Consider the following 25211-nt stretch of genomic DNA (forward strand, 5'->3'; position numbering starts at 1 on the left):
ATTTCTCAAAGAAATTCTTATCTGCATTCAACAATATTCCAAAATACTTAATCAATACTGTTCGCCCCTCAACCAAACAAAACAAAAAGGTCAACCCAGCTAAAATTCTTTCCAGCTTCCAACTTCTACTTGAGGGCGAAAAAACACTTTGTGTGTGGCATATAAATTAGACCCAAATAACTCCAGCCGTTAAAAAGGGTATGAGCATCATCATGTCATCTGCTCTCCTCTTAGCAATCAAATCTTGCGAGCTTCTGCGACTTGAGCTTTCCTCATTTTCCACTCCTACTGGACATCTTAACCTTGTTCTTATTGGCCTTGCCCTTCATGTATGATATTTTATTTGCCTCTTTCTGCCTTTCCTTTCGCACTTGTTCAAGATCTTTAATTTCTGAACGCACATGAGCATTAGGCATAGAGTGCTGCGATTTCTTGTTCCCTCTGAACTTTCTACCATTACCTTGTGAACGAAGGTCTCCTGCATGAAATATTTTTCAGAACAAATAATGGATTCATTCTATCATCAGAAGACTAGCAGCAATATAAACCAGTTATCATAGTTGCAGACAACACAAAGAGGGATGGCTAACCACCATTGCAGGCGACATTCAGTTCTGAGAAATGGAAAGGAATAAAGATAATGACGAATTTGGCATATAATTATTGCCCATGAACACTAGCTCTCCTGTAGGAAGTACGATGTTACTTGTTCAGTTATCAAATTGCTTGTAAAAGCATTGTGCATATTTATTGTCCAACCTACCATGTAGATTTGATGACACAGACAATCTAGCATTAACAGCTCGTAACGACAAAATAGTCTACTTTAGCAGTTAAACAGAGACGTGGAGAAGGTGGTACAAACATTATGGCAAATGTGGAAACAATTTAGAAACAAGTGGAAGCTAAAGCAATTTGCAAAGAGAAGACAGAAAGATTTAAGCAAATGGCTAGAAACAAAAGAAAAAAAATCCAGCAGATTTTTTTAAATTAAAAGAATCGAAACCACCAAGTTTTGGTAGCATATAACAAGGATCTAAACTGGGAGACATAATACTAATGCATAGAAGAACAGCATTATCCAAGAAAAAGAAAAAGGGGAAAAAAGGAAATCAGAGTCCAGCCTGATGAGCTTGCTGTCTCCTCAGCATTATCTCCATTAATTGTTCCCTTGAGATATACTTTTTTGTGAGACCATTCTTTCCACTTCTTGTATATTCCAGTTTTCTCAACTTTTACCTTGGCACCACTCTCTGTCTTAACCTGCAAACAACAGAAAAGTGAAGTGAGATGTCCCAAACCACCACGTAAGCTACTGAGCTAGTCCATCTTTGCATAAATCAATATAAATCCTCATCAATAAACTACAAAACCTTCATTAAGATAGCAATTATAGACAATCCTAATGAAGTTATCTGACAAATTTTAATGGTTTTTTTTTTAAAGAACAAGAAACACCAAGCATAAATTCATTTGAAAGCTAGTTGATAAGATCAGTTGCAACTCTGAGGTCTAAGCATTAAAGAAGCAGGTTTGCGACATGGAAGACCATGTTTTACGTGTAAGACAGAATACAAAAAAAAAAAAAAAAACCAAGAAAAGTTATTTATAATGAAAAAGTAGAAAAAAAATTGCTCCCATTCCACCACAGTGAACAATTGGAACAAAAGCAGTGAATAAATCATCACAGACCGAAGCCAAATGTTAGAAACGTATATGAATGACAGAATGGGCATGGCCATCTAGCTTAATATAGCACTAGAATAGTTCACTGGCTATGGTTCAGATGGCATCCAATGTAACTTAAACCAGAAAGCTTTAAAGATGAAACTAAAGGGAAGGAAATATCTAGAAAGACGAGCACAAATAGAATTAACAGTAAAAAGTACCTTTCCAGTAGCTGTAACATGATCACCATTATTCAATTTTACATACTTTTTACTCCTCTGCATATGAAAGGTTCATATGAGTTGATTTTTTTTTTTAAAGTAATTTATTTAGGATAACAATAAAAATCACTATTCAAATAGTTCCAACCACCTTATCCCAATGATATTGGGATTTTTGTTTCTGCAAACCTTCACTATCATCAGCAACAAGATCCAGGACAGCAGAATCCAACCTGCAAATACAAAAATTATTAGCATATGTGCAAACATTGCGGAACAGGGGAATAACTCCCAAATTACATGCATATATTTCAAAATTAAACATAATTTTCAAATCATTCTCATTTTCACAAGGTGTGTTAGCATACATGCACATTCTGATTAAAGAGGAATCTTCTTCCATAGCAACATTTGCAAATCTACATGTGCTTACCAGATATGAAGTGAGCCAGAGACAGAAAGGGGTCAAGTAGACTCAAGAAGATGACAAACATACAAGGAATTTAGATGGCATAACAAGTTAATGACTTATCAATAAGCATTCTCTACCGTAAAAATACTTGGCATCTGTTCCAATCTCTGCCAGAAAATTTGAATTTATATCACCAACTCCTCACCAGGATAGGGGGAAGGACCAACATGCAAAATGCACTAAGAAAATATCAGGATATGAACTTTGCCTATTTGATCCAAACCCTTCGCTACTTGTTACTGAGAGACCAGCCTCTGTATGCCGAAAGTGATAGCAGTTCCGCACAAATTAGTTAGCAGATTTCACACATTGAAAGAAAACTCAAACACATTAGAAGATACAAGCAAATAGAAATTAATTATTATTGGCAATCTGGGACCACAATTGAAAAGAATTTGTGTTGGAAGACAAGAAATTAACGTACATGATTTGTTGGCACAGAACTTATGTAATACTCCTTATCCTTGAAGTTCTTTTCCTTTCTTCTAGAGCCGCGAGCTTCTAACATATACAAAAAAGTATAAAAACTTTTAATCATTGAAAAACAGAAATAGTTAATTCTCCAAGAAGATCTATCATTTATCAATGAATACATATAATTGTTTGGACAAAGACACTTAGTTACATGTATTTTTGTTTAACCATTTTTACTGACTTTTACTCATTGGTTAAATGTCGATTTCCTTTTCCCCTACTTGAAGAGGGAGCTGACATTTGGCCAACAAATCTGGCAGATAAGATTCTAGAATATTTCTTATGATCTCTGATAAGCTCAACCATTCAGACCAAAAGACATAGTTCCTGCTACCCTCTTCACCATTCCACCCCAATAAATAGATATAATAAATAAAATAAAACACTCCATGAATATATCATATTAAGTTAGGAAAAGAAAAGGAGCTCCAATAAGGAATAAATTAAAAATTGAAAGGACAAAACCTTTTATCCCCTTTATCTTCGAAGAAGTAACTTCAGGTTGAACTTCCTGTATACATCAAAGATGAACTTAAATAGAAAGGAACAGATAAACAGAAAAAAAATAAAGGCCAAAAGAAGCATTGAAAGAAAAGCTCAAACCATTTATAATCAACCATGTTTCTAAACAAAATATGTCTAAACTCAACCTCTTTTGCCAAAACCATAGCATTTGGAACCTCTCAAAACAACCAAAAGTTGAAAATAGATCCCAAAAATGATTCACACTATTTAACTAGTTCCAAAAACAACTAGAATCTCGCGGAAACTAGCCAGGAAAATTATATGCCATATAAGAATCCCAAAACAATATCAGAAGTGTGGTTTATGTGGGTGAGTGCAAAGGGTGAGGGGGGAGATGTAGCAAATACTTGATGGATGAAGTGTTATGAAAATAATTTTGCAAATAGCAAAATTACCTTTTCCACAGGATTGCTAGAATGCTGCTTATGAAACAAAGTAATGATCTTCTCGTGTATAGATCTCTTCTTCTTCATCACATCGACCCACTGACTAGAGGAACCCTCGGATTAAGCAATAACTCGAATGTAATATATTACATATGGAAGAAGCAGCATTTTGAATATTATTGTAGGAAACATTTATTTACAGCTGGTTGTAATATTGTAATATGTATATTTATATTTGTATCTCTAGAAATAAGTATTTGTATCCCTAGAATTAAGGACAAAAATTAGGATAGACAATCCCTCAATTATAGGATCAATTTTTAGGAAGATTTAGTTTCCTAGTTTAACCCCTAGTTAGTAGTATATAAACCTAAGGTTCTTGTATAATTTTTATGAGCAGTTTTTCAATATATATTCAGTTTTTTCTCTTAGTTTTCCACACAGTTTAATTTCTTAGTTTTTTCACATGGTATCAGAGCTTTAGGCTCTTCTTGGGAAGCAAATTTTTCAACCTTCATTGCTAACTTCTATTTTAGGCCTTCATTGCCGACTTCTATTTTAGGCCTTCATTGCCGAACCCTGTTTAGATCTTCATCGTCGAACCTTGTTAAGGCCTTCATAGCCATTTTATTTTTCCCTTCTTTAACCTTCATTGCTAAGAGTCATTTCTGGTTATATATTAAAACTTGTTTCAGTTTAAAGAAAGATATCACTACCATCCAATTTGAGGAAATGTCAATTGGAAAAATCACCGGAGTAATACAGATGTCTCAAAAACAAGGAGAGTTCGATAGAGAAGAGACTGAAAAGCTGAAAAACCTATTGAAAACCCTTGAAAAGCCTACTGTGGTATGTTCTTTGGGTAAGGTCTCTAGTTTAGGTAATGCTTCTGGTTCTCATAGATTAAATGTCGTAGTTAAGCCAATTACGAGTTCTTGGGTCATTAACTCAGGAGCCACAGACCATATAACACATTCTTCATAGAAGTTTAGTACATATACATTGTGTCCTAGTAATAAGAAAATTGTTGTTACAGATGGTTCACTTACTACAGTAGCAGGATTAAGAGATGTTGAAGTTAATCCCTCATTTGTTCTCAAAAATGTTCTTTATGTTCTTGGATTGTCTACTAATCTGATATCTATACAAAAATTTACCAGAGATATGAATTGCAAAGTGACTTGTTATCCCTCTTATCGTGAATTTCATGATCGGGGTTCGGGGAAGAGGATTGGACTTACTAAGGAGAAGGATGAACTATACTATCTTGAGACATCAAATAACACAAGTAATATCAAGAATAGTTTACCTTTGTCATTTCTTTCTGAAAAATCTTTCAATAAAGACAAAATCTAGCTTTATCATTTTCGTCTTGGACATCTTTTTTTTGAAACTTTGAAAAACATGTTTCCTTCTTCGTTCAAAGGATTGAGTGTCGAAGATTTTCATTGTGATGTTATTGAACTTACAAAGCACAAACGTGTGTCTTTTCCAATTAGTAACAAAAGAAGTTCTACTCCCTTTTACTTGATTCACAGTGACATTTAGGGTCCCTCTATAATTCTTAATATTTCTGGTGTAAGATGATTTGTTTCATTCATAGATGATTGTACCAGGGTTTCTTGGGTTTTTTTACTTAAATCCAAATCAGATGTGAATAGTATTTTTTAAAACTTTCAAAACATGATTTAAAATCAATTTGGAGTGAGAATCAAGAGATTTAGGTCTGATAATGCAAGAGACTATTTCAATCACAGTCTATTCACCTATTACTCCACAACAAAATGGAGTGGCAGAGAGGAAAAACAGTCATTTACTAGCCACAACCCGAGCCTTTTTTTTTCAAGCAAATGTACCCAAATCTTATTGGGAGGAAGCTGTTCTCACTGCCACACAAATTATAAATAGGTCACCTTCAACGATTTTGGGATTTAAAACTCTTATGAAACTATTCTCACAATTTTATCACAATCTTAATACCACAAACAACCTCACACCTAGGATATTTGGTTATACATCATTTGTTTATGTTCACAATCATAATAGGAGAAAGTTAAATCCAAGAGCAATTAAATGTATCTTTGTGGGGTATTCATCAACTCAAAAAGGATATAAGTGCTATCATCCTCCTACCAAAAAATTTTATGTGTCTGCAGATGTCACTTTTGAAAAAAGTAAACCATTTTTTACTCAACCTTATCTTCAAGGGGAGACTTCACTCATGAAAGATAAGGATAAAGACTTCTTTTTGCTTGATTTGTCCTCTTCTTCAACATTTTCACCCATTAATTCTTTTGAGTCGAAACCTGTTTCTACTGAACCCAAGTCAAACATTGAATTTGAGTCTAAACCCATTCCAAATACAAAAAATGTGACAAAGGATAATATTGTTCTTGATTCTATGAAGAAATTACATGTGTACTCAAGAAGGAAAGTTTCATATCCTAAACCAATGCCAGTCCAAGAACCTGATCCTAACTCTAGAAATGAGGTAACTACAGTTTTTGACTCTGTTTCTTAAAATGAACATGAATCTCCTAAAACTATAACTAGTGATTATGATATGCCTATTGCCATTAAGAAATGAACCAGAGAATGTACTAAGCATCCACTATACCCAATCTCTAATTTTGTGTCATTTGAAAAATTTCCACCATCCCACAAAAATTTTCTTGTGAACCTAAACACTGTTTCTGTTCCAACTACATTATCCAAGGCATTATCCAATGAGAAATGGAGGCAAGCTATGAAAATAGAAATAGAGGCCTTAGAGAAAAATAAGACATGGAAACTGGTAGAATTTGCCTAAAGAAAAAAATCCAATGGGGTGTAAATAGATTTTCACTGTAAAATACAAGGTAGATGGTATTGTTGAAAGGTATAAAGCTAAGTTAGTGGCTAAGGGCTACACTCAAACCTATGGAATGGATTATCAGGAAACCTTTGCTCCAGTTGCCAAGATGAATACAATTAGGATTTTGTTATCATTGGCTGCAAATTACAATTAGCAACTTCAACAATTTGATGTAAAGAATGCTTTTCTACATGGTGATTTGGAAGAAGAAATATATATGAAGGTTCCACTGGGATTTAGAGCTCATATAGAAGCAAACAAAGTATGCAAGCTGAAAAAAGCTTTATATGGCCTTAAATAGTCTCCTAGGGCATGGTTCGGGAGATTTGCCAAAGTGATGCTAGCAATGGGATATAAACAGAGTCAAAGAGATTACACATTATTTATCAAGCACTCTGATTCAGGGAGAGTCACAGTTCTATTAGTGTATGTTAATGATATAATTGTAACTGAAGATGATGAAAAAGAGAGAGAATCTTTAAAACAGTGTTTGGCTAGAGAATTTGAGATAAAAAAGCTAGAGAGATTGAAGTACTTCCTAGGAATTGAAGTAGCTCACTCACGGCATGGTATTTTCATCTCACAACAGAAATATGTGATGGATCTTTTGAAGAAAACTGGGAAGCTCGCATGTAAACTTGTAAATACCCCTATAGATCCTAATTATAAAATTGGAGAAGCTAATGAAAATGTTGCTGTAGATAGAGAGATGTACCAAAGATTAGTTGGAAGACTCATTTATCTCTCACATACTAGACCTGATATAGCATATGCTGTAAGTGTGGTAAATCAATTTATGCATAGTCCTAAAGAAATGCACCTACAGGCTGTCTACCGTATATTGCACTATTTGAAGGCCAATCCTTGGAGAGGTATTTTATTCAAAAGAAATTCGGGATTAGTTCTAGAAGCATATACAGATGCTGATTATGCAGGTTCAGTAACTGATAAAAGATCCACTTCAAGCTATTGCACTTTTTTAGGTGGTAATCTTATGACTTGGAGAAGTAAAAAAAAGAATGTGGTGGCAAGATCAAGTGTTGAAGCAGAGTTCAGAGCAATGGCTCAAGGAATTTGTGAACTACTATGGTTAAAGATTATCCTAGAAGACTTGAAGATCAAGTGGGAAGTACCAATGAAACTCTACTGTGATAACAAGTGTGCAATAAGCATTGCACATAATCCTATGCAACATGACAGAACAAAACACATTGAAGTAGACCGGTATTTCATAAAGGAGAAACTAGACAGTGGGTTGATTTGTACACCTTATGTATCAACCAAGAGTTAACTTGTAGATGTGTTGACTAAAGGTCTCAATAGTGCAACATTTCAAGAAATTATTTCTAAGCTGGGAATGGAAAACACCTATTCACCAGCTTGAGGGGAAGTGTGAGAAAATACTTATTTACAGCTGATTGTAATATTGTAATATGTATATTTATATTTGTATCTTTAGAAATAAGTATTTGTATCCCTAGAATTAAAGACAAAAAATTAGGATAGGCAATCCCTCAATTATATGATCAATTTTTAAGAAGATTTAGTTTCCTAGTTTAACCCCTAGTTAGTAGTATATAAACCTAAGGTTCTTGTATAATTTTTATGAGCAGTTTTTCAATATACATTTAGTTTTTTCTCTTAGTTTTCCATACAGTTTAATTTCTTAGTTTTTTCACAATTATGACTAGAACATATCAATATAGAAAAGATATTGGGAAGATATACACAGAAAGTAAAGGAAAAAAATTTGCAGGCTATATCACACATAGTTAATGTGAACATAAAAAAATTCTAACTTTAAATTCTTATTTCATTGTTTTATAAGAGCAAGGAAAGAACATTTGCTTCATGGAGAGGGAGAGGTAGAAAACCACATTGCAAATGTGGCAATGCCATGTAGGGATGAGGAAAAACACCGAGAAATTGAAAATCGATTTGAAACCGTAGTATTCAGTTCACTTTGGATAGGTTTTTTTCTTAATTGGTTTGGATTAAATTCAGATATTAAATATACATATTATGTTCGAATCGAATTTTAGATCAGAAAGAAAAAATCGAAAAAACCCGAACCAAATTATATATTTTTGTTAGCTTTTATATATTTTGTAAATTTTTATAAAATAAAAATAATTATTTTATATATAAAACTATTTAAATATATTACAAATTCATTTTAAAATAATATAAAAATAAAATTTATAAACCGATGAACCAAACCAACTGAACCGGTGAAATTTAATTCGAATAAGATCATATGAAAGATCGGTTCGGATTCGAATCGGATTTTAAAAATTCATAATTCTATGTATTATCCGAAAAAATTGAACTAAATCCAATCCGAACTGTTATCACCTCCAATGACATAGTCAACTCCAACTCATAGGAGATTCATTGTGCTATTAGGTTGTACGAATTGGCAGAAACAACTTGAGGGCCCAAATGTGGGAAAGGATTGCTCCACTGATGTGAAGATTAATCATGGTGATAGAGGAATATCAAATATTTGTTTCTGGAAATTCTAATAATAAGAATGCAGACAATTCAATGGATGTTTAGTTTGAAGGGATCTCCCTCACAATTCAAAAGTTCTTTTAATCACTAAGAATGAGTAATTATCCCTACTTGGCTCCTTCAACATCCTGTAAAAGTTTTCCGAATAAACCTTACACCAAATTCCACTTCATCTTCATCACCATGATCTTCAAGTCTTTCTTCAATTTTTTTGGCATATCTCATACACTATTATCGAGCACTGACTAACAAATTTAAAGCAAACACAATGTAAAACCATCACAGATTTTTGGCATGATAATTTGTTAAAAAATATGGGACAAGAATGTTTATCACATCTTCAAAGTTTATTAATCTAATACAATGTTTTAGATACTAAAGCACAAAAAAAAATATTATGGAGAGGACATAAATTCATAATGTTTAGGTTGCAAGGCTCTTGTAACTCCAGTTAAATGTATTGATGCACTCATATTAGTGTCCATCTCAAACTACAGATTACATAGTCAGTTGTGTGAGAAATTAACAAGGAGTGTAACATAATTGTCTAGGATACCAGCTTATAAGTGCAACAAAGTGAGAGAATCAAAAGAAAGCACTCAATGACAATAGAAAGAAAATGCCACAAATAAAAATTGCAGAGTTACCTGCAAATGCTTTGATTTAGAGGCTTCACATTCGGCTTCCAGAGTAGTCTGCTTGGGTCTGGTATAAATCAGTAACTCTAGAGTTAAAATTTTGCAGCTTAAGAATCACACAAATAAAAATTGAATTGGCAAAACACACAGAAGCCCAAAGGGGGGAAAAAAAAAAGGAAGAAGCACTTAAACATAGAGCACAGCTATTTTGCAGATAAAAGGCTTTAGAAATTATCTGAAAGCTTTCAAGCATTCAGAAAATGCAAGTGCCACCAATTCACCTCCTTCCAGCACATTTTTGAAGATTGGATGCAACCCTTCATGGGGCAAATCCTTTGCCCTTTTGATGGACTCCATTGCAGGTAAAGGTTACTCTTTGAATACAAGCAAAAAGCATTTGTTCAGGTCTTTTGTATATTATTCAGTTCTGCAGACGAATCAATCATTTCTCTAGCCCTATCTGAAATAAGATCAATAATTTTTTGTGGGAATCACCCTTAAACAGTTTCTCCATTTGCAATTGCTTGATCAATTTTATTCATTACTCCATCCATATCCTGCAAAACCTCCTCTTCAGTAGCTGCAGCCTTGATTGGTCTTGAGAGAAATAGATGAAGGTCTAGAAGGTATGGCATATCCTCAGATGTCACAAAGGAAAATGCAGTACCAGTTTGACCTGCCATTGCTGCTTGGCCCACTCGATGAACAAAAATTTTGGGTTTTGGAGGGAAGTCCCAATTGATAACATTATCAAGTGAAGGTATTTCAATACCCTAGCAGCAACATCTGTGACAACAAGCAACATAGTTTTTCTTGATCTGAATTTTGAAATATTAATTTTCCAAGCATCTTGATCCATATCACCATAACACACAGATGGCTCAATACCCTCTTCTCGAAACAAAATATTAAGGAACTCCACATGATGTTTCGTGGAAACAAATATCAAAGCTTGCTGATCAGAATTAATATGGTCCCTTACCAAATACAAAAATGATGCATGTTTTTCTTCCTGACGTAAGGTGAAAAAGATAAGCTTTAGGTCAGGACTAATCTTGGTTTCTAAATCAAGCCGCACAAGTTGAGGGTCTTGCAGACCAGCCTTAGCAAACCCGGCAAGGGCACCCAGTAAAGTTGCACTAAAGAGTAAGGTCTGACGGTTTTCACTAAGCTGGCTAAGGATTTTATGCAATTGTTCAACAAAACCCATGCCAAAAGGGAATCTGCTTCATCAAATACCACATGTTCCACTATACGAAAGGACATATCATCAACCTTGGTTAGATGGTGCATCAGTCTACCAGGAGTAGCAATAATAATATCAGTGTTCTGTGCTAACTCTTCAAACTGATTTTCCATGCTATCACTGCCAACAAGCAAAGTAATACGAAGATCTACATAAAGACAATATATCTTTATAAGTTGTCATTAAGGATGGCAGGCCCATCAAAAACAAAACTCCTAGTCATTTAAAACAAATTACAAGTATTAGAATCACGAACACTAATATTGGTAACATGTTAAGACTTTTTCTTTTTCTTAATACTGTTTTATAAAATTTTCTTTACGTTTTACAACTCTCAGTCTCAGTAGTCTCTCAAACTCAATGCGAAGCAATGCAATCAACTACTATGCGAAGAAGCTAAGGTTCCCTTTGGTTATTACTTTTATTACTAGATTTTGCTTCCTCAAAAATTGCTAAAAAGCATGATCATATTTCATTAAAAGATTCTCAAACATAATCGGTCCATAGAAAAGCAAAATCATGAATTTCGAAATTTACAAATATCAAAATTTTAGCTTTTTTAATTATCCAAAAATATAACCAAACAATCATGAATAATTACAAATTAACTTTAAACAGTCCACTTAGTTAAAAAAGAAAAAGAAAAAAAACTGTGAATTTTCCCAATTCCTTGGTAAACTTCAATGTCTGCAAGGCCAAATCTCTAGTAGGAGACAAAATGAGAGCTCGGACACCGCCCTGACGCATGTGCTGCTTCAGCTTCTCTAACATCGGCACCAAAGAGAACGCCGTTTTCCCGGAACCTGTCCGTGGCATGGCCATGACGTCGTTTCTAGCGAGAATAAGCGGCATGGACTTGCGCTGAATCGCCGTAGGGACTCTCTATCCCTTCCGCTTGATACCTCTGTAGAAATTAGGGCTTAGGTTTAAGGACTCGAAGCCGCCAGATTTTGCTTTCTTTTTTTCTTTTTGTTTCCGTTTAAGCTCGGCTTTGGAGCTTACAAAAAGCTCCTCGCCATCGAACGTTTGCAGCTTTTGTTTTCTTTTCTGCTGAAACAAACTCACAGGAAGAGAAGGAAGCAGTAGACACGGCCTTGTTGCTCTGCTCACGCTCCCACCAAAAGCTGCTTCAAACTATTGCCTAAAACCATGGGGTTTTCTGTCTCAAATCAAGTTTACAGGCCTATATTGGCCCAAAATAATTATGGGCCTTAAAAATGAAATTAAAGTTGTTTTCTTTTGTTTCTCATTTATTTTTTCGTGAAAAACTTAAAATTGATGATCGTAAATAGATTTTCTGTTAATTTAATTCAACTAATTTATTGATAAAATACTGAATTCTTAATTATAATAATTAGAATTTAACTCTTAATAATCTCATATAAAATATCAATATATTAAGAAGATGAAAAAAATTTCAAATCCTTGACTTCTTAAAAAATATATAGAAATTTTTAATGTTACCTTCTATGAACTATTAATTTAGATTAAGAAGATATTAAACTGTTAAAATATTGACGTCAAGTTAAGATAAAGAAAAAAGAGAAAATGGGTCCTTGCTTGACTTTCTAAAGAATTTAGATAATATTTGATGTATAAAATTACGAATAGGATATAATAAAAATTATTTTATATTATACTTAATTTATATTTAAAAAAATAAAATTATAATGAAAATCAATTATTCTCTTGATATAAAATGATTTAATCTTTCAAAATAAAAAAAATTATTTTTAATTCATGAGATTGATCTTATATGTTTTATTATACTTTTAAAAATTACATCAATAATTTAAATTATATAAGTTTTAAAAAAAAATCATTTTAACAAATAAATAAATTATCCTATTCTAATCTTTGCATATCTCAAGCACAAAATAAAATAATATTATTTAATAACATTATTTTCTCTTTGAGCCTCTTTTTCATCGACAGTTCCTTATATATATATATATATATATATATATATATATATATATATATTATAAATGAATACTTCTTAAAAAAAAAACAATCATGAATCCAACCATGGCCCTTAAGGCTTAAAGACATACCACCTATATATCTCCCATACTGATCATGGTTAATAAAGCATGTAAACAGAAACAATACCCAACAGTAAAACCGCATCTCACTGTTAAGCAAAGGGAACCTTTTGCAAGGCAGTAAATACCACCTATTTTATTTTCTTTATGATTTTTAATAGTAACATAATCACATCAATACTAGAAATTCAGGATTAATGTACATTTCATGGTTAATGACTGACCGACCATGAACAAGCTAGAATAAACAGGTGTAAATGCAGTAATGTAAAGGAAACAAGCTGCAACCTGAAGAGAGTTGCAAAACTTTAATGATAGATCACCATGAACAACAACTACCGGTTGAAGCACCATTTTGAGGAGGATTCTGTTTGAAGATGTTCTTTTTCACTCCAGATGACCCCTCAGCCAAGAGGCTTGGTGTCTCCAATATCTGCAAATCAAATGTGATTTTCATGTTGAACTAACTATCTAAGCATGTATATACATATATATATATATATGACCATGCATCGGCATGCTTGAAACTGCCAGTCAACATTGAAATAATTTGGAAACAGCATGCATAAATACCAGCCACCAACTAAATATTTGGGGAGAAGGAGCTCCACTTAGAGGCCTGAATATTCTAAAATCAATTTGAAATTTATGCAGATTGTAGATGATTGCAGAAGTGTCAATCAGAGCAGAAGCAAGCAAATATATTTACTGAATAAGTGGAAGTACACGTTTGGATGTTGAATATCTGGGTGATACTCATACTTTGCAGCTAATTGACAAAACTGGAATTTTATAACTATAAAATGCTTCCAACAACCAATTAATTGAGCACATAAATAACCAGCTTGACTCTAGGATTTCAATTACCTTTAAGACAAGCTCCTCAAAGCATTGTTCCACATTGACTCGCGTTTTTGCACTACACTCAATAAAAAGACATCCATATTCCCGAGCAAAGTCAATGCCCTCTTTTTTGCTGACAACTCTTTCACTTTCCTGTACATGATGTGAGTTTAACAATCAAATTACACAAACTTATTTTTTTATAACTATTGTCCAAAAAAAAAAGATCGACTTATTTTTTAATAAGTGACCAAATGGCATAAACATTAAGATAACAGTCAAGAACAATTTCAGTGGGCAATACTGAAACATAAAAACAAACAACCTAGGTGAAATTAAAGGACATAAATACTTTTCAAATTATACCTTGTCAACTTTGTTGCCAACAAGCATCTTGACGCAGTCCTGATTTGTTGAGTACAGATCAATTTCTTTAGCCCATATGTCAGATAGATTTACAAATGTGTCTCGCCGTGTTACATCGTACACTGTACCAGAACAAACATAATAACTACATCATATAAGAAAACTCTAAGACAAGGGGAAAAAGAGATAAAATAAACCAGCTGGGTATTCAAATACATCCAAACAAGGAGTGCCTCCATTAGTTGTTCAACAGAAGGGAATACCTTATGTAAATCTTCTTTTGGTAGTTAAATCAATCTACAATCAGGGATCTGATTATCTTAGACAGCAGTTACACATCAACTGTGAAATAACAATCATGGACTGATACTGTTTCTGATAGCACCAAGCAATATAAATCTTACTTTGCTACCCAAATGTTTAGCCATTCTTGGGCTAAATCAACACAGCTTTTCAAATATACCAGAACAACATCCAGGCAGCCTGTCGAGTTGGAGTCCTAACTTTCCCAACCTGAGGCCAATCTAGCTAGAACATTGGAGAACTTGATCTAAATTTTCAAAGCTAAAGTTGGTGGAAGCTTTGGTGCCACACTAACCCAACCTTGTATTTTGACTATAATATTGATTGAAATGCACAGCGTTATTATAACTGGAAGGTAAATAGCTTCTGTTTAGATATAAGTTACCAATTTCAGTCAGTTAGCACAACCTATCAGTTATTACTAAAAATGCTACAGAAGGAAAAAGCACTGCACCTCTTAACACAATATATTAAATTATTTCTCATTCTATAACATGTCCTTTGCAGAACCAAATTAGAGGATAGAAAATCAATCTACAGCAAATTCCAAGGCTTTTGGAAGCAGCATTTTTTCATCTAGTGATCTCTTCATCAACAAGACCAAACATGTTTGTCAATCCTATGTAATCCCACATAACCAACTGGCCTAAAACAAACCAACTGTGACCCAATCTATCCCACCTTGTGAGGTTCATCACATCAGTACTCTCAAGTAAGAATGTAAGATATGGGAGGTATGATCCCAGAATGTCTCATTATTATGAGATATAACTAACAGAATAGCACTAATAACTTCAAAAGCATGATTACTGATCAAAAAAGAAAAAAAATGGAAGCAAAGAAGAAAGAAAAAGAAAACTTCATAGATGATGTGAATTTTTACAGAAAGGATCAACACGTCTAGATAACTATCATTTTTAACAGCACAGATACAAATATAACGGCTGTTGTGCCATAGAAGTAGATAAAAGTAGCTGCTAGCAAGTGATAAATGAAGTCCATACCCATAATTATCCCTTGAGCTCCTCGGTAATATGAACTAGTTAGCGTTCTAAACCTTTCCTGTCCGGCTGCATAAAGTGAAGTTATGAATGTGATTAACAATTTATCCTATTCAAGTCTTCAAACTCATTTCACACAAAACAAACACAAGGTATACACAATACCAAATTCTGAAAACGTCCTATACAAGCTATACTTTAATTAACGTATCCAAAGAACAAGAGCTCTTTACAGATAATTCATAATTAATCTAAAGTTTGTGTAGAAGGCGGAAATGGGTTGCAAACTTACAGTCAGACAGTCCTCTCTTTCAAATAAAATTGTAGCACCATGTCAAAACCATACAAAGTTTGCAAGTTCCAGCAATATCACAATCTAATACTTTCAAATGTGCTGTAAGAACTCAAAATGAACACAATAATCATTGAATTTTTCCACTCAACATCTAATGATATCTTCTATATTAATTGTCAAATGTCAAAGACAAATATACCACATTTTAATAAAATAAAATAAAAGCAATGGAACAGGAAAAAGAAACAGGATCCGACAATGTTTTACCTGTGTCCCAAATGGCCAGCTTCAGCTTTTTCCCTCCAAGAGTTGCGTGCTTCACCTTAAAATCCACACCTACGGGGAAAAAAAAAACCCAAAACATAATCACATTTTTCAATTTGCAAAACAAATTAATCAAAAGGGGAAATGGGTAAGGTTACCGATGGTAGGATTGAGTTCCTCAAAAGTATCGGAAGTGAAACTCAAGAGGAGAGTACTCTTTCCCACACCCGAATCCCCTATCAATAACAACTTAAACAAGTAGTCAAACTCAGACGAAGACTCCATCTTTTCAAACCTCTTCAACGATGATAGTAATACTGTAATTTGGATCTGGACAATGGAGAAGATGATTGATTGTTTTGGGAGAAAGCAAAGGAAAGCAGAAGAAAAAAGAATGTAAGAAACAAGGCTTTAAAGGCTTCTTCTCTCTCCTGTCTCTATAAGAAAGTTTAAAAAGGCCATTTTTTCCAGTTCTGTTGCCGACCGAACCAATTACTTGCGCCAGCAGTTTGGGATTGGATTCGGTGCAGAGAGGAGTACGTTTGTTGATTTACTCCGGTCTTTTAAGCTGTTGGTAATAGTAATAATCTCCGGTTAACTTTGATTGATCTTTGAAGGTCCAGTCACTAATTGACCTGTTTGGTTTCAGACATGTTTTGGTTCCAAAATGGAATATCGTGTCCTTTCTAGGTAGGATGTGTTTGGTTGGTTCTAACATCTTTCACACCATATTTTTTTCAAAAATCTTTTATACTATAGGTTAATTGTTATCTTAGGGGTGAATTATGAAATTTTATGTCAATATTTTGTTCTTAAAATATTCTTGATTCGAGTTTAACTCGGAATAAATCTTGTGTTAAATTTAAACTGAGACCCACTTAAATTCAAATATGAAATTGACTCATACTCAATTATTAGTCTTTCACAAGTATTTGATTGCATACTAAAATGCAATAAAACATTACTTAAATTTTTTAATGAGTTGTTAGTTATATGTTATTAGAATTATTTTCAAAATTAAAGGTTTTAAATTTAAATTTCAATCATAATTTAAAAAAAAAAAAAAAAACTCTAAACTTGAAAATTTTGTTTATTCATCTAAAATCTAATTTGACCCAATTTAATACTAACTCTTAAAGGTCAATAATTTTTAACCGAACTCAAAATTTGTTATCAGCAATTTTTTTTTCGTCGGATGAAGAATATAATCCTTAATTTAACATTTGCTATCGTGTTTTAGTTGGTGGAAATTTAAAATTTAAATTTCTTTTGCCTTTGAACTAACTCAAAATGTGTAATTTTTTTTATAATCTTATTCTAAAGTTTATCAAAAAAAGAAATTTAGCTTGAAACAGTTGCAACCAACCATAACATTTATTATTTCATTAATAAAAAGACTTAAAACTGAAAAAACGTTCTGAATATTGAATGTAATTGTCATACTATTGCAATTTATTTATTATTATTTACATAATTTTTTTTTTTATTTTAAGGAGGCAAAACCTTACAACAAAAGGAGAGGACGGAGGTTGGGATCGAACTCCAACCTTATATCTTTTTAAGACGTTTTTAATTACTAGACCAAGACGTTGAAGACTATTTTATACAATTATTGCTCTTACATAAAGCATTGGTAGTGAAAATAATTATATATTATTACATGCATCCATTATTTGAAGTCAATCAAACATGATATTGCCCTAGCTGAGCATCCTTGGCAATCAAAGGAACATCCTCTCGCAGGTAAGCTTCCAGGTGATCTGACAAAGCAGATTTCTCTATGTTTTCGTGATGGTAAGATTTGCAGACGAAGTAAAACATTGTCTGGATGACTAATGCGAAGAGAATCGACATGGAAAGCAACAAGAAACAACTAATTGCATATACAACCCTGTTAGCCATGCCCAAGGTGCTTTCATGCACAATCAGCATCTGAAATGCAATCTGGATGATCCCCGATATTAGATTGAGCGCGAGGAAAATGACTATCGCCATCCATAGTTTTCCTTTGATCAGGTTTTTGCTCTTGACCAGGGCTTGGAACCCGTTGGCCTCTTCTAAAACAGAGACAACGCTTAGCCAAGCTCCAGATTATGGTCAAATACAAAAGCCCCACCAAGTACAAAATCATTAAAACAACAACGACTGCAACACACATGATGTCGCTTGCTTGGATTGAAATTGCCCAAATAATCAAGAAAACAGGAGCTAAAACGAGATAAAAAAACATGATAACGAAAAAACATAAGAAAGTAACCATCAGCCTCTTCCAAACCTTGGGAACAACGCTCATGACTTTCTTGAACGTAAGTTCCCGAGATGTATATTTGCAGGCGGTCGTGTAAGAAACTGCAGCAGTTGAAAGAAGGGAAAAGATGGCAATCAAAGTGAAGTAGGCAGCCTGGAAAAGCCAAAAGTAATCCCATTCATTGGAGAGAAGGTTAGATAGTTTCTCGTAGTTGGGAGTGCCCGATCGAGCATGATCAAGTTCTATTTCGTTATGGATGATTTTCCTGAAGAAGAGATTCGATACTTCCATGTTAACAAGGTAGATGAAAGATACAGGAAGGATTAAAGATAAAGTGATCTTGCTGAAGATTTTTCTCCGTTCAAAGATGACTTTGTAGGATTCTTTGTAAATGCCAAAGAACCCAAGAAATTGCGTCACTTCTTGTTCTGATCTATTCATGATGTTCTAAATTTTCTACTACTTTTTCAATAGAGTTTTGAGTTGCAGCGTGGGAGAGAAGGGAAAACAGATAGAATGAAGAGATTGACTATGGTGATGAGAACAATATAGGAAATTTGATTGGAAAATCCTCGTTGGTTTCGAACGCAGACAACACGCTTTGTTCTCTTGTTAATATTTCAAGAGTCTACGTTGGATCAAAATATTTGATGATATTGATGCGTTCGAATTAAAAATAAAAAAATAGAGAAAAAGTTTATGCTATGTTTATTTATCTTCTAATTTTTTTTCTTTTACAAAATTCACTTAGCTCAGACATTAGGTGTCATAGAACAAGAATTTTTTAGCTTAAATATCATATAATTGGGTATCATATGAGCAAGTCCAAAAAAAACCTTGTGTAACTTTTTTTATTTATCGCTAGAGAGAAATATGATCGATAGTGGTTCCAATGAATATAAAAAATTTTATTTTTTACACTTTTTAACTACTATTAGATAATGTTCATGATAGGTACCCAAAGACTTGTAATGAACTTCGATGGAAGCTTCTCAACATCGCATTCATCGCCACCAGAGCCACAAAAAGGACTACCTAAATTGATTCCTTTCGTTAATAAGCTCCAATTGCATCATAGGAACTACAAAAAAAGGATTAGTTATTATCATAAATTCTTTTATTTTGATAGTTTTTTCGATTCCATGGATTATACATATTCACATAAATACTTCGACGATTCCCGTTTATTAATACATCGAGCCCAATTAACATATTTTGAATCTGGTATGAAAATGAAAACCCCAATATCTAGGTATATTACACTTATTGTTTGGATCGCTTGTTGTTTTACTCTCCAAAATTTTAAAAGTAACTTATTGGTCACTCTCAATGTTGTAAGAAATTGACCTTTCATCAAATTTTTCATTAACTTATGGGCCTCAAGATCTAGCTCCAACAGCTCGCTGTTGTATCCATCGAGCCAGATTCAGCCTTTGTTGGTGTTGGCTGACCCTTAATCGGTGCAATGGAAGATGGGAGAATCAGAGATAAATAAATAAATAAATAAATAATTTCTGTGTAGTATATCTTTTAATATATCAATTTACACATATCAATCGCATATTAGACACGTGATCAACAAATTATCTTTATTGAAAAGAATGAAGGACTATTTTGTTAGAATATTAGAAGTATAAGGACCAATAATATATGTATTAAATTATAGAAATCTAATCGATATACGACACATAATTTGAGGATCATATAGACATGATTTATCTAGTATTTCGTCATTTACGAGTTCAATAAATAATCTTCTTTCTACCAAAAAAAATAATAATAATGTTTTCATTGTTTAGACAAGGTATTTGATACGATACATTATAATCATAAAATCAATTCATTCTATATATCTTTAAAAAATAAGAGTTTTTTGTTTGGATTTAAAAATTAAGTTTTTAAACTAAAAATTTGTAATTTTTTTATTATTTAATGTTGACATTAACTCAAAAATAACTTTTAAATATAAAAACTACTTTCAATAATAATGCTAAACTGGGCCTTAACAACGTGACAATAATGGATTATGGAACAATTTTTTTTTTTGTTAATAATTTTCTACTCGTATTCTCGCTAGCTAGAAAAACCAAAGCACAGTAATACTTTTAACTAGTAATTCTCAAGAAGATAGTAGGCGAATGCACTGCATTTATGGCAATCTTCATTCTAGTCTCACAGTGGCCAGCCAGCAGTGTTGCATATGAAGAAATTTAGTCCCTCGGCCAGTTTTTCCCGCCAACTGTCATTGAAATTGTTGGAGAGTATTGGGCTAAGGCTAAATGGCAAGAGAGCAGTTCCAGGCAAATTATAGAAGCATGAAAGCATCCCCTTTGAGTTTTCTCTCCTAAAAACCTAAATTTGATGAAATCTAGTAAGCAATTCCTTATAATTGAAGGTGGTTATTTTATTTTGCAAGTACGGAGGGAAGAAAAAGTGTCTTCTGTCTAAACAGCTGACTTATACCCTTTCATACACTAGAAAACTAATTGCCTGAAGAAAACCTGGCAAATGATGGTATTCCCAAGGTTTTGGAAAGCATAAATTTGAAAATATCAATTAACAAGGCAAATGACCAAATAGTACAAGATTTTCAGGGACCCTAAACCTAGAGCTCTGAAAATATTTTATACGATTCTATCACCTTGCGCTTTAGCTATATCAGCTATTGCTCTGTATGCCATTTTGACAGAGAGTAAGTAGTTATGAAGCAAATGGTAAGGTACCTGAAGAAGACAATCTAAATGATATGAGCAAGATTGCCAGCTCTAAACAGCTAGCCTAGAATTGTACTAGAAATACAGCAACATTCATCCAGATCGTCAACAAGAAGCATCTGTTCGATAACAGGCTGGATTGTTCTGATTCTAAAGCACTTGGATTTTCATCAGTTCTCCAGAGAATTATGAATTCAAGTTTTGAAAACTCACATGATCCCCTTTCTTGGTAAAAAGGAATTCCTAGATAACATTCTTCAGACTTGAATAGCGTGCTTCAAGTTCAAACCAAGATTCCAACTTGACCAGTTGATTAAATTCTTCAAAGGTAGCCATCTTTTGAAGGTGATCTCTAGTAGTTCCATTGTCCTTCAGGGTCTTAAGAACATCTACCAATGCACGAGCTGATGCATAGAGGGTAGTTAGTGGATGCACGATCAAATGAAAGCCCATTGCTTTCAGCTCCTCAGGTGTGTGCAAGGGTGTAACTCCACCTTCAATCATATTACAAACTCTGTACCCTTTTGTAAGGCGTCCAATCTCCTTAAGCTCATCATCACTCCTTGGTGCCTCCACAAAACAAGCATCTGCTCCTGCCTGCACAACCACCGGTGAAAAGTTTAGCGACATTATGGAATCATTATGGAATTTAGTAATAATTCAGTTCATGCTTGATCAATAATACTCTCTTGCAGGATTTGGAAGAAGATAAAAGCAAATTATCAGATGGGGAAGGTTTAGGGGTTCACAGGCCTTTACAAAAATTGTTTGATCGAATCTGAATCCAACATATATCAAGGTAAATCAAATTTAACAGTTACTAAAGAAGAGTTTTGGCCTAAGAACAATTTGGTATAATATTCTCTTATGTTAACTTTCCTGCTCTTCAGCAGGCACTTAGCTAAAGCCTTATAGTTCTTGGCTTAATAATGATCACAACAGGCAGAGGCATGCTCATTGCAAGTATTCAAAATGAACATAACCATGCAATGAGCTCACCAGCTCAATGGCGAAGGAAAATTTCTTCTATGACCCAATAATTTACTTTGTAATGTGTCAAATAACCGATTCAAATCTAAAATTCATTCTAATTCCTGAAGACTTGGTCACAGGGTGTAGACAGAGGAAAAGGCAAGGAAAAAGCAGATTACATCCAATGCACTTTTAACGGATTACAGTAAAGACAAATCCCCATAAAAGGGAAAGGCATCATATAAAATCACAAAAAAAAAGAAGAATTTATTGCATTAGAAACAATAAAATTGCAAGAGTAGTGCCTCCATATAAAGATTAGCTCTTGAGATGGCATCAGAAAGACCAGTTTTTGCTGATGTAGCACGTGCATCAGTTCTAGCCACAAGGAAAAAGTCAGAATTTCCAATCGCATCCCTTGCAGATGCAATTTTGGCAGCATGCTCCTCTGCAGCAATAACCTAAAAGAGCAAGTTTAGGAAAAAGGGGACATGAGTGAAAGGACTTATAAATGAAAAAAAGAAGTCTTGTCTCTATAATAACATCTAATCATCAGAAAGACCTAATCACCAAAGTAATTAACTAATAAGAGACATTTGCTCATCTTCAGACCTGACATTTTGATTAAGAAGTAGCATCCTTTGTTTAAAGAAACTTCTAATACAAGAAACCAGGAATAAGAAAAGATACCTGTTTGCCACGCATATGCCCTGGTTGAATGCAAAGGCAGAGGAACAATTACTACTCAAAGTAACATGACAAAAAAGAAAAACAAAAAGAATGATGACAAAGTTATTCTTGATAGCATCTTTTCCAAGTCTAATTTGAAAATATGAAGTGGAGGAACTGTAGAGTGTAGAGTCATACCACACTTCTTTGGCCATGCTTGATCCTGAAAGGAAAGTAAACCAAAAATCAGTCATAAGGAAGCAAGAGGTCCTTCACAAACACTGCAATGGACCTTTACATCATAGCTAGATAAGATGAAAAACTTCTTTTTTTTTTGAGCAGAGAACAAGCTTATAAAGCGAATTCATCTAAAGATGTGTTCCATCCCTATTTTGCACATAGGGAAACATGCATTCAAGAATATCAAGATAGTAAAACCAAAATTGAGCCTTGTCCCAGAAGAACTGCAGCATTTATTATCTTTAATAATCTGGGTCATATTTGTTTTGTACCTCAAGAAAGCAACCAGCAGCACCTGCTGCAATTAAATCCTTGATAGTCCTCTGGACGTTTAGAGCATTGCCACCACCAGTATCTGAAAACAAGCAAATTTAATAGGATTAGTGAAATCTTGAATTAATTCATTTTATAAAATGTAGTAATGACAATAGGATATACCAGCATCTGCAATTATCGGTATCATCGGAGCCGCTGCACAAACCGTCCTCGCCGTCGCCGCCATTTCCGGTGGCCTTCAAGAACACCAAAACCAAATGTCATATTATTTAACTTTTTACAACCCCAAAATAAATAAATAGAATTTAAAAAGAAGGGTTCTGACGTTAGCAATCCAAAGTCGGGTTTGCCAAGGAGGGAGGCGGAGAGAGCATAGCCAGAGATGAACCCAGCACTGAAACCAGACTGCTGGACTATGGCAGCCGAGAGAGCGTCGTAGCAGCCAGGCATTAGGACGATGCCTTGATCCTCAATCAGACGGTGAATCCGCGTCTGCATTCTGACCGTCAGATTAGACGACTTGCTCATCCTTGACCGAAATGTGGAAGCTTTCAAGTTAAAGTGTTGAAGCGAAGTTGCTTTGGCTGCCATCATCATCGTCATCGTCGACATTTTCGAAGTTGGAACTTGGAAGTGGGAAAGATTTGTTGAGTTGGGAAGTTGTAAGGAGGCTTTGGTCGAGTTTTGAATGTGCGGTTTTTACGGGGATTACACACCATGCCAAACTACCAAGTACGTGAACGACGGGAGTTTTCCACTTTTACGTTGTCGTTTTGCACAAGGATAAGTGGATAACAAACTGATAATGGAGCCCACCTCATCGTTTCTGATTTTTTAATCCTAATTAAAAAAAAATTACTGACTAATTTTATTTTACACATTGAAAGTTTTAAAAATTAAAACTCTGTTTCGAAAGTTTAAATTTGAATACGAGTACATCCCAATATAGTCTATACATGATTTTTTTTTTCAAAAAATAAAATTTGAAATTTCTTTTTTTAATAAAAATTAAATATTGCAAGCACAACATTGCTTATAAAATAATTTACATGTATTAAAAAATATATTTTTTAAAATGTATATGTGTAGGAATATGATAATATCATCTTATAAATTGAACTTCATATTATAAAATCAGTAGCACTTAAAGTAGTATTTAGTATATAGTGATTATTCAAAAACTTATAGTGATTTAGGTATAGTGATCAAATTATCGTATTCGGTAACTATTTAGTAATTTTATATGATGGTGATCTTAAATAATTAGAATGATTATATCACTGTTTTGAAGAATGATTTAATTTTCATCAAAGATATGAGAAATTTTTATCACTGTAGTAAAATGATATGTAAAATTAATAATAGTTAATATTATCAATTAATAAATGAATTAAAATTTACTTCTTCTTAAAATTAATTGTTATGTTATATTATAATTTTTATATTTTCAAAAAACTATTCATTGTAACAAATTCAAAAATATTTTGGCTTATTTTTTTAATTTTTAATAATATAATTTTTTTAATTTTAATATATTAACTTTATTTTTAATTCCAATATTTTTTACATAATTTATATTGCACAAACTAGTTTACTGCCAATAAATATATTTTTAATTTAATAATTTAATTATATTTATTATGAAGTAAATAAAATATTAGTAATATTTTATATACAAATTATTATCTTTAAATAATATTGAAATTATTAACTTGTGTAACTATTATAATATGTATGGTTGTTTTGATACTTTCAAACCAAATAATGTTTTATTTTTAGTAATACAAAATAAAGGAATATTTAATTAATAAGAATTAATGATTCTTAACCAAAGAAAGTGATTTAAGATCATGAGTAATAAAATCATCTTAGTACCTTAATAATAAAATCATTTCTATGATTAAATTACTTTGATAATTTTGAAAATGATATCAAACATTACTTAAATGAAATACAAAAGACTTTTTTTTTTAATTT

The 25211-nt window shown here is 33.1% G+C and overlaps 2 protein-coding genes and 2 pseudogenes across 5 annotated transcripts; all 4 read right to left on the reverse strand.

Annotated features, from left to right (window-relative positions):
* Positions 1-230: 230 nt before the first annotated feature.
* Positions 231-13128, reverse strand: LOC111315152 (putative DEAD-box ATP-dependent RNA helicase 29; annotated as a pseudogene). The gene is made up of 12 exons (XR_016330699.1): positions 13111-13128; positions 11650-12132; positions 9976-11165; positions 9762-9819; positions 3756-3845; positions 3301-3346; positions 2786-2862; positions 2570-2622; positions 2041-2122; positions 1890-1946; positions 1125-1263; positions 231-478 (listed from the first exon to the last, which is right to left on the reverse strand). The product of XR_016330699.1 is annotated as a putative DEAD-box ATP-dependent RNA helicase 29 (transcript).
* Position 13129: 1 nt separating this feature from the next.
* On the reverse strand, positions 13130-16551 carry LOC111315677 (ras-related protein RABC1). Of its 2 annotated transcripts, XM_022917585.2 has the most exons (6): positions 16274-16551; positions 16119-16187; positions 15560-15625; positions 14253-14374; positions 13911-14039; positions 13130-13476 (listed from the first exon to the last, which is right to left on the reverse strand). In XM_022917585.2, exons 1-6 carry the CDS (start codon positions 16398-16400, stop codon positions 13363-13365), a joined length of 627 nt encoding a protein of 208 aa, XP_022773320.1. In that variant the 5' UTR covers positions 16401-16551; the 3' UTR covers positions 13130-13362. The 2 variants fall into 2 exon arrangements, with proteins under 2 accessions (XP_022773320.1, XP_022773321.1); XM_022917586.2 differs by lacking the exon at positions 15560-15625.
* A 1208-nt stretch (positions 16552-17759) lies between these two features.
* LOC111315153 (uncharacterized) lies at positions 17760-18804 on the reverse strand (annotated as a pseudogene).
* Positions 18805-20889: 2085 nt separating this feature from the next.
* LOC111314994 (carboxyvinyl-carboxyphosphonate phosphorylmutase, chloroplastic-like) lies at positions 20890-23958 on the reverse strand. 2 transcript variants are annotated; one of them, XM_089749630.1, is made up of 8 exons: positions 23560-23958; positions 23397-23470; positions 23231-23313; positions 22917-22941; positions 22740-22759; positions 22355-22510; positions 21598-21674; positions 21311-21481 (listed from the first exon to the last, which is right to left on the reverse strand). In XM_089749630.1, the coding sequence occupies exons 1-8, from the start codon at positions 23844-23846 to the stop codon at positions 21457-21459; spliced, it is 747 nt and encodes a 248-aa protein (XP_089605756.1). In that variant the 5' UTR covers positions 23847-23958; the 3' UTR covers positions 21311-21456. The 2 variants fall into 2 exon arrangements, with proteins under 2 accessions (XP_022772345.2, XP_089605756.1); XM_022916610.2 differs by having other exon boundaries at positions 20890-21674; positions 23560-23953.
* Between the last annotated feature and the right edge of the window lie 1253 nt (positions 23959-25211).

This window comes from Durio zibethinus, chromosome 20 (assembly GCF_047325235.1).
Source record: "Durio zibethinus cultivar Kanyao isolate XHJ-2024 chromosome 20, ASM4732523v1, whole genome shotgun sequence".
Lineage (NCBI taxonomy): Eukaryota > Viridiplantae > Streptophyta > Magnoliopsida > Malvales > Malvaceae > Durio > Durio zibethinus.